The following is a 10,381-nucleotide window of genomic DNA, read 5'->3' as shown; positions in this document are numbered from 1 at the left end:
GTTTATGGGGGGGTTGGTTCTAGGGACCAACACTATGCCCTGCTCAGGGTCCTGTCATCACTGCCTCCCTGGGGTCTACCTTTCTCCTTGATGCTCTGAAGGATGGAATTGTCAGGCTGAGCTTTTTGTGGGGGAGGGAGTAGAGTTGAGGGTAGGGAATGTGATAAGCTGAAATAGGCAGGGGATAGCCAGAGGGGCACCCACTTTCTGCAAAGCCTTCTATTCTATAAAAGGCCTACAAAGCTCAGGGTTGGTTACTGACCCTCAGGCAATTACGTACAGCTGCTGGAGTTGGTCCATTTTGGTCCCTCCCCTCCCCCACCCCGGGCCTCTCCAAGGAACCAGCTCTGGCAAATAAAATAATGAATCATAAATTTTATTTCAAAATGTAAACGTCACTAAACATGCATACACGTTAAAACAATAAAATTTACAATTTAGTTAATTTTTTTTTCTTTTTGCATAGGACATCATTACAATATAGAATCTATGCCATACAAAATACATACAAAGTTTTATCCGAGCAAGCCAAGGCCAGATTGGGAACTGTACAACTGTAATACTTCACTGTAGTGATCCAGGAAAGATGAAACGTGGCCTTCGGAAGCATGGTGTGGTGCTGGTTAAAAAGAAAAAAAAAAGTTCCTACAGAAAAGGAAAATGTGTGCTCCATGGAAATGGTCTTGGACCCTTGGATTCTGCCTTGGGATTTTGGCAAACGATTCCAGAGAAACTCCATCAATGGCTTTGGATGGGGAAGGGGTCATTTGTGTGGGTCTGGGGTGGCTGACTCATGCACCCAACATATCCACACAAGTTATTCCTGGTTCTGTGGGAACCACAGCAAGCCCCAGCCCCCACAATGCATAGCTCGTGCTGACGCCGTTGAGCCCTTGGGATCCCCGGCACTAGGCACATGGACTCTCCGGGCTGAGACTAAAGAGCGAAGCCACCCACCCACCCATGGGCACCCTGACCAGGAATGGCCACTACACTGCTCCCCAAGTGGTGTCTGAGCCGCCCTGGGAAATGACCCTCACCCCACACAGAGGGCAGGCTGGGGAGGGATCCGGCCGGTACACCCAGCCCTTGTGCTCTGAGTGGGAAGGAAAATCTTTGACCAGACCTGTGGCTGTCTTGCAGGCATTCACCTCACACATACTTGGGTTTCTAAGTGAGCGTGTACAGCATCCTGTCAATGTGTCACTAGGAAGCTTCCCTTGAGCCATAGGAGAAAGCTGCTCCTGTGGTCCACTCCCCTCCCATCCTGTTCATCTTTAAATAAAAGTAGTAAGGTTTTAAAGCTGCATAAGAAGGGAGAGGCTGGGCAGGGCCAGCTGGACACACTGCCAAGTCCAACATTGCTACAGGGGGTCAGTAGAAACCAAGAAACCAGGTATGGCCCCTCTACCCTCATGGATCCGGGGCTCACAGCTCCCACCACCGAATCCAATCTTCTAACCAGTGAGGGACAGGACAGTGGGTGGGGGAAGGGCCTCTCCCTAAATGACACTCAGGCATTTATCAGTAGTAAGCTGGATTGTACATCCAAATTCTGGGACAAAATTCTCTGGAATGTGTCTTGGACAAACCTTCGAAACCTAACCTTAGAATGAGGAACATCAGTCATAGAGGCAGGCTTTTCCCAGGGCAACCCTGCATTCAGAAAGTGTTAGCCCACACCCTCCATTTTAGCTTTGGAAAATACGGCCACCAGAATCGCATATGCAATCTTTGGATGGCAAAAAAGATGTGGGTGACCTACAAAGCATTTCTTACTGGTCTCAATGTGACCAATACATCAGACACTTTAAACTTTCCAGCACTGTGTTTTTGACTGAATGACTTTGTAAAAATGGGTTAAAAAAAAAAAAATCCATGATACCTGCCAGAAGTCAAAATCATCAGGTAGCCTGGTAAACAAGCCCAAATCAGGAGTCAGAAAACAAGGGGATGCTATTGCTCAGATCACGCTTTCTTGTTAGGTGGTACTCCAGCTTGCTGAGGATGAAGTCCCCAAGGAATGCTAGGACCCTGTGCAGTCCACCTTAGCACCTGCTTCTGGCAAGAAAGGAGGTTGGGTCTTCTGAAGACTGGGCTGGGCAGCAGAAGGCTCAAATGGAGACCCCAGTTCTGCCACACTCCTCTTGGGACCCTAGAAAGCCACCAGCCCTCTCTTCATGTCCCAAAACGTGGGCCGGGGACCACCTGTAGCCTGTCTGTCCCTATCTCTGAATCACCTTCCACTGGTCTGAGCGGAGAGCCAGGGCATGGTGAGATCTGGGGACCCCACTGCCACTGATGTTTGCACCTGGAGGCTGCACCGTGGCGAATCCTGCACCTGCCCGGTTGCATGGCCTCAGAATAAAGGGTGGGGGGGTGTCCTGCACCTCAAAGTGCCATAAGTGGGGGTGTAGTGGGATGCAGGTAGGGCACCTCCAGGACTATATTCCCATCAAGGGCATCACTGCCTGTTCCTACATAGCACCCTACAGAAGAGGACCCAGGGCCCTTTGTGGAAACGGCTGTGTTCATCTGTTTCTTTCTGGATGGCTGTAGGATTCAGTGGGCATATGGGGAGCCAACAACTGGTCCCCTAACATGGCTGATGCAAAGAGGGGCTTTCTTATTTGGGATGTGAGCTAAACACCAGCCTGCTGATGGTTGGGTCCAGGGTCCCTTTTAGGACTTTTTGGAGGGGAATTCTTCCTTTGTTCAGGCATCCTTCATCTTGAGACCTCTGCCCCCTTGGCCTTTGAGAACAAGTCTGCTACAAAATAAAGGTCTGAGTTTTCACTATTATTTCTAGGAGTCCTATGGGTTCCTCAATCACACTGAAGCCGGGCAAGCATGGCCATAAACCAGAAAAATGAAAGACCCTGAAACAGACCCAAGCTGGGAAGACATTCTACATTTCAGAAGAAAATGCAGGTTGTTTCAAGAGGGTCACCCCTTTCAGCGGGGGCCCAGGGGGCCAGCTTTCCAAGGTCCACTGCCCCCTTCCACAAGCACTCATTTCATGATGAGATGCCCATTTAAACCTCACCAAGGTTCATGGATTTTTCCCATCCTTCAAGTGAGATGAATTTTAGCTCCAGATGAGTTGGCATGGTCCAACTGGAGCCCCGGGCCTAGTGCCCAGGGGTGCCAGGTGGGAATTCTCTCCAGGTGCCCTAAGTCAGCAGAGCAGTGCCCCATCTCCCAGGCCAGGCCCCTAGAGGAAGGACCGCACCCTGCTATTAGACCAGCACTGCTTTGGGAACGAAGACACACTCATTTGCCAAAAATAGCCAATGCCTGCATATTTCTGTTTTAAGGCAATGTTACCCTTCCATCTATCCGACGGAACAGCCCTGGGTCATTTAGAGGAAAAATTAAATTAAGTGCTCTCTTTGGAAACAGCAAACACCCGCTTTCCCTCCCCCACCCCCCACCCCACCTCTAAAACAAACCAGCTCTTCTTTTATTCCAAGATGACTGGGTTTAGAGTCCTTACTCCCCTTCTTATGTGCAGACAGAAGTGGGGTTAGAAACCCTCCTTCTGAGATGCCAGTAGGCAGATCACAAGGAGACTCCCGGCTCCTCCAGAGGACAGCATTTTGGCCTCCCAGAGACCCACAGCCTCCTCTCTCTGCCTTCGGGGACCCGTGGACGGTGAGCACACCAAAGGACTTTGGAATAAAATTCCTGAACCTGGAATGTGAGTTCCTGAGACATGAAATGTATTCAGAGTGTGGCTTTCTCTGCCTCACACGGAAACAACTTTGGGAGGGGCCTCTGAGGGCCTTCCGGGCCTCACTTTGGAACTGGGCAGGAGGATTTTTCACACTGAGCACTCAGAGCGCTCTTCTGTCCAGGTCTCTACAGGATATTCCACCCTCTCTCCCAGACCAAATGCAAGCAGGCAGCCCGAGTAGGGCCCGGCAGCCAGGGCAGTGAGCTCTGCACCCGATCCCCTGGCCCTGCCTGGCTTCCACCCACAGCAAGAACAACGCTACTGCCCAACCTGGTACCTAACATGCTACTTGGAAGCCACCACCATGCCACCCGTCAATCCCAGATGACACACAGTGGAGTTAGAAAGGGGCACCCAAGTTCTGCCAACAGCAGACTGCCACCCTTGTGGTCACTATGGACAGAAGGTGCTGGCCCAAAGCAACGGCCACAGGCTGTGAGCACCAGCCAGGCCTGGGTGTCTACGGCTTCTCTGTGCTGCACCCCATGCCGTGACAGGGTGAGGGTGGAAGCAGGGTGGTCACAACCAAGGCACTCTGGGCCCAGGAAGCCCATCTACAGCCCTCTGAGGTCCCAAGGGTCATTCCTCCTCACCAAAATGAGCAGAGGTCTCTGCAAGATACCCCAAGTCTACCCCAAACCCACCCCCCACCCCAACACACACATACACACATACACACACACACATACACACACACACACTGTCCTGGGGGCTTGTATTTACAGGCCCCAAATCTCAGGAGGAAGGAAAGGGTGGTGCCTGGGCAGCACTCAGGTGGAACCTCCAAATGTCTGCAGAGGAGCAGCACGCTGGAGCCCAGCCTGACTGCCTTACCAGGGCTCAAGGTTGGGGCTCCACAAGAAACTGCTCAGCTCTCTGCTCCTCCTCCCTTGGCAGGAGAACGCTGGCAATGGAGCCCCCACAGCCCTAATGTGCCACAGGCAGGGTGTGGGCTGAGGCCTCCCAGGCAGAAGGGGAGAAACAGGAGGGAAAGGGAGAAGTCCAGGGGGTGCAAAGCTCATGGAGAAGCTGGAGGTTTGCTAATTCTGAGCTGGGAACACGGTGGGTCTGAGCAAAGTATTTCCCACAACTTTCTGTCTGGTGTTCCCTGGGGAGCAAACAGAATGCACGTTCTCCGACAGCATTTCCCATAACATCTGCTTCACCACTCCCGTAAAGTTCCAAGTCACAATGTTCCGGTCTCTTGCTACAGAACTGTCTCTGTGAAGCACTGAGCGATGCCGCATGCACGACCACACACACGGGGCCTCTGGCAAGGTGGCCCAACAACCTTCCCCATTGTTTCCAACAAAGGTGTCTTGATAGCAGGACGGGTCCAGGAGAACACAGGAACTGGAGGCACCAGAGACACTTTCAGACATCTTTGAAAATACCAGGATTCCTAGCCTCTATTTTCCAGTCAGAAAACATGATAAAAGTGAGAGGTCCCCATGTACCTTCTGCAGGACACAAACTAGCCGGTGTCCCTGTGCAGGGCATGCGCCTCAGGCAGGCCAAGGGTGGGGCAGGTGTGGCCCGGGCCCTGTTGCATTGGACTTCGGATGGTGCAGTGGTCTGACTGGCTGGGGCTTGCACCTCTGCTCCCAGTGCTGAGAGGCCCAGAGAGAGGCTCCTGGAGTCAGGGACAGGGAGACCGGCAGGGCCCCGCAGAGGGTGGGCGCCTCTGTGGTCTCCCCAGGTGGAGTGCTTCTTTCGCCCAGCACAGCTTAAGGCATCCCTCTGAATCATCTATGTCCTGAGCCCGGCCGGGCTTCTGGGGCAGAGGCTGGCGGCTGCGTGGAGACTTGGGGCCCCCTGCTGAGGAATCTGGCCTGGAAGCAAATGTCAGTGACCACATCCGCTCAGAAATGACTGACGGACTAACCCAAGGGCCAGACACTGAGCTCCACCTGCATTGCTCAGTCTTTGTCCCCAGTGTGTTCCCGAACCTAACAGAAAACTCCAGAGTGCAAATCTATGTACAGAATAAGGCGGCAGGAAGGGGGTGTCCTCACTGACCTCGTGGAACATGTCCATCCCTGAGAAAGGGGGGGAGGGGTTCAACACCACTGAATCTCACCTTTGTGGGTATGTTTATTGTGCAATTTGTGGATGGTGTTTTTTGAAAATTTTTTTGTTTCGTTTTTTTACAAATTCACTTTGACACCTGAGGTGAAGAAAATTGTCTGTTGTGTTGTTGTTTTGACTCCAGAAAGTTCTTTCTTTCTCATTACAAAAGGAAAAGACACGGCATCACAAAAGGAAGGGCGAGCATATCTGCTCATGGCTGTAGTAGGGGCGGAGGGTCCTCGCCGCCAGGGGTGGGCGGGGCCCGCGGAGGGATGGGCGGGGCCCCACGGAAGGGTGGGCGGGGCTGTGCTGCGTCGGGCGGCGGCCGCGCTTAGGGCGAGCTGGCCGGGCTGATGGTGGGGCTGCTGGCATCGGAGCGGCTGTAGTCGCTGAGGGAGCCGGTCCGTGAGCCCCCGCTGCGCCGCTGCAGCATGCCCGGGTGGAAGTTGGCATGGCGGCGTGCGTGCTTCGTCAGGTGGTCGCTGCGCATGAAGCGCTTCTCGCAGATAGGACAGCTGAACTTCTTCTCGCCTGTGTGCGTGCGGTAGTGCCGGGCCAGCTCGTCGGAGCGCGCGAACTTCTTGTTGCAGTCCTGCCAGCTACAGGCGAAGGGTCTCTCACCTGCGGGGCGACAGGGCAGCACATTAGTCACCGGTCCTGGCCCTGCCCTCCACGCAGCCTGCTCCTCCCCATCCCTAGCCGCGTCCCCTCCCTCTCCACCGGCCTGTAACCAACTCATCAGGGCAAACATGTGCCATGCCTGTGCCCTCCAGCCAGTATCCAAGGAAGGCAGCAGGCATCTCCCAGGATGAAATGGCAGCTTCTCAGTAACTGTGATAGCAGGGCCCAAGGCCCCTGGCGGTGGCAGTCCCAAGCACACGGCAGAGCATGACCCCCAACAACCTGTGCAGGCACCCCTGGCCCTGGCCTGAGGGGAGATCAGGCTCATCTTCAGGCTCTGAGATTGGGAATCTCAGAGGTAGGACTTGCAGGCCTACCAGGGAGGGTCCAGCTGCCTCACACTGGCCTGAAGGGAGCCACACTCCAGAGCCCCACACCCTTGCAGGGCCAAGAGACAATTCCCAACCTGAGTGCTCTACTACTATTCTGATCCTCAGTTTCCTCATCAATAACATAAGGAGCCCAGACCAGGTAATTTGCTTCTCATGTTGCTCTTTCAACCTCCAGTGTGGCCAATAGGTAACAGCCAGCAGAACAAGAGGCTGCAACAGGCTCTTGCAGACCCAAACACAGTGACAGACAAGGGTGGCTACCCAGAACACTCCCTGACAGGGAGGTAACAAAGGTAGACTTCAATGAGGACCTCACCCCTCCCATCCCTCAGAGCAAGGAACAGGCCATCATTTACCCAGGCAAACTCTGAACCACAAAAAAATGGTATCAACTGCTCAGGGAGAATCAGCAGGGGCTTCTGCCACCCCAGAATGCAGCCCTTATGGCACTGGGGGTGGCCACACCACCACCCTTTCCATTCTCCACCCCCCACCCCCCCCGCCCCCGGCCCTAAAGCCTTCAGCCAGTCCTTGAAGCTGGTGCACCTGTGCCCAGCAGAGGACATCCACGCCACCCACCCTAAATGAGCCCATCAACCTTAAATATAAACACTCAAGGATGGCCAGATGGCGAAGGAAAACCAGCAAGATGAAAGGGAAAAGGCCAAGAGCAACAAAACAAAGCTGACTCCAGAGGAAAAAGAGTGAAGCCATGAGACAGAAGAGAATGTCAACCTAAAACTTTGAATTAGTATTCTGAGAAAATTTTCAGACAAAATTTCATGCATAAAGTGAACATGATACCATCAAAAGCAAGTTCAGAGAACAAAAATAGTGTTTAGAAAATGAGAGTATTATTGCCCAAACAAAAATTTCATAGAACAGATGGAAATATACTGAAGGAAATACCCCATAAAAATGGAACAACATCAAAAAAGCTCTGAAAATATGTGAATGTTGCAGTGTTCTCTGCCTCCTAGTAATGCTGAAACTAAGAGCTCTGTGTGGCTGTATATGTTGTTACTGATTTTACAGGGGCTTTTGGGGGGAGCAGGAAAGGGGGTGTATGGGAGGAGAATTCAAAATCAAGAGAGCAAACCATCATATCCCAAAACTATCTGATAGTTACAAATGATAGTTCAGAGTTACAGGGAATCAATCCTGGGGGTGAAATATATTTAAATAATTTCTGTTCGTTAGAAAAAAGAAAAGAAAAAAATGGAGGAGAGTAAATTACCAAAGAAACAAGAAAACAGTATCTGTCAGAATCAAACAAGACAGGAGAGTAACATGGAAAGGGCTGGCAGAGAGGTGGGCAGGGTAGTAAGTAAAGGCTCCTGCTGCAAGAATTTCTGCAATGCTGTGAGAATTTCTGCAAAGTCAGAACACTGGGTAAAATGAAGAGATCACAAAACTTATTAGAAAGAGGTGAGAACAAACACCAAGTCAACCATGAGGGAATACCAGACTTCTTGTAAATCACACTGGATGCTCGATGAAAAAGAAACAGGGTCTTCCAAGTTTACCTCTCAAACTCCAGCAAAAATGAGAAAAGAAAAAACGAGAAGCCAGGGAAATTAGTGAAAAATGAAGGGGCATCTCAGGATAAGAGTGAGGCAGAGACCTGGTGGCCACAGAGGCAGGAATCACAGGGGGACAGTTTCAAGAAGAAGGTGAATTCCATGCATCAGAGACTATGATCAAGAGGCTGAATAAACTTCAGGACACAGTGAAGGCACATACTATTCTTTGGTTAAAAGAAAAAAGAGAGGCAATTACAAACTCCAGGAAAAATAGAAGACATGCAAGAAAACTGGGATCTAAATTTGAAGCAATCTAAAGTGCTATAAGATATGAGCCATCAGGGAAGAGCTCTGAGCCAAACACTGTACTACGGGCTTTTTGTATGTTATATTTATCTTTCACAACAACCCCATGAGGCAGCAGGAGGGAATGAAATCCCACCACAGGCCCTGGCATATGGAAGCAATCTTTACACAGTTATGGTCATGTGAACCCTAGCACTAGTTGTCAGTATTTAGAATCAATGTTATAGACAAAGCCCATACAACTGACTCATGGACCCCCAGTAAAGAATGTGGATTTAAGAGAAAGGTAGGAACACACACATGCACAAAGGAAATGTCTAAATGAGGTTAAAGTTATAAGGGTAATCAACAACAAAAAAAATTAAAATAATATATTCATCAATTCAGGAGGAGGTGAGGGGAGGGGTAGAAATGAGGTAAATCCTTCAATTTCATGGCAGGGAGATAACGTATCATATATAAATCTGATACATCAAAGAACAGTAAATACATATATATATATATCATATAATTCATTTATGGCAGTAACTACCAAGACAACTAAAATCAGAGCAGTGTTGGTCTCTAGAAAGTGATGCCTCACTGGGAACAGGATTTCTTGTTGTTGTAAGCTCTTCTGTGTTATGTGTCTTTTTAGAATTGAATACATTGTTAATTGGTTCTGGAGGAAAAAAATCTCATCAACAAAAAAAGTTTGAGAAATGCTACATGCTAAGTCCAGTCTAGGAACTTCACAATGCACATTGGTCATTAGATGTTTGGAAAGGTCTAACATTAAACACAAAAGTTTCATTTTCCTGTGACTAGGTGCTGAGTTCAAGAGCTTGGTGTGCCACGTCTGACAGATGAGGCTTAGATCTGTTCTCACAGTATACTGATGTGTGTGGCCTCAGATAAGTACCTTATTGCCTATGGTGGGGTAAAGAGTGCTCCCTGAAAAAGATGTCCCGGTCCTAATCCCTTGAACTTGTGATCTTATTTGGAAAAAGCGTCTTTGTAGATACAATTAAGGTAAGGGTCTTGAAATGAGATCACAAGTGTCCTTTAGAAAAGAAGAGAAGAGAGGGCCAAACGATGACAGAGGAAGAGACTGGAGTGATGTATCTATAAACCAAGAAACTCCAAAGACTGTAGGGCAGCCCCCAGAATCTAGGAGAGAAGCATGAAATGGATTCCATCTCCCCACCCCACCCCCAGAGCCTTCAGAAGGAAAAGAGGTGGGCAAGGTAGTGAGCTGCAAACACCTTGATCTTAGACTTCTGCCCTCCAAAACAGTGAGAGAGTGCATTTCTGTTATTTTAAGCCACCCAATTTATGGTAATTTGTTATGGTAGCCACAGGAAATGAATATACTACCACATTCTTATAGTGGGGTACACATGGTGATCCCATGGGCTCACACACACGACCAGACCTTGGCACTGTGCCTGACACATGCCAAATGCTACCTATGAAATGTTAGCTATTATTATTGCTCTTATCCACTATTTTTTACACCTGTGTCTTCTCAAATTTAGGCCCATGGTGGCAGTAGGGGAAGACCAACCCAAATTCAGACTCACCCTTGCTTTCTAATAAACCCTGGGCCCTCATTGGGAGCTTGTCCTTTCCAAGGTCCTTATGTTTGCAGCTCTGGGAAGCATGTGAGGGGTATAATTATAGGGCTACAATGATGTGTGGGCCACACAGAAGTGTAGCATCCAATAGGATGGGATGCTGGTACCAGGTAGCCT

At 50.0% G+C, this 10,381-nt stretch overlaps 1 protein-coding gene across 1 annotated transcript in view; it reads right to left on the bottom strand.

The window, feature by feature from the left end:
• Window positions 1–360: 360 nt before the first annotated feature.
• Window positions 361–10,381, bottom strand: part of KLF13 (Kruppel like factor 13) — a 51,067-nt gene continuing 41,046 nt past the window's right edge. Inside the window, exon 2 of the mRNA XM_043554862.1 lies at window positions 361–6,427. Within this exon, the coding sequence (XP_043410797.1) occupies window positions 6,138–6,427 (290 nt within the window). The 3' untranslated portion in view covers window positions 361–6,137. The remainder of the gene's footprint in view (window positions 6,428–10,381) is intronic.

This window comes from Prionailurus bengalensis, chromosome B3 (genome assembly GCF_016509475.1).
Source record: "Prionailurus bengalensis isolate Pbe53 chromosome B3, Fcat_Pben_1.1_paternal_pri, whole genome shotgun sequence".
Classification (NCBI taxonomy): Eukaryota; Metazoa; Chordata; class Mammalia; order Carnivora; family Felidae; genus Prionailurus; species Prionailurus bengalensis.
Note: the sequence above shows the minus strand (reverse complement) of the source record. Positions and strands in the feature narration are given on the sequence as shown.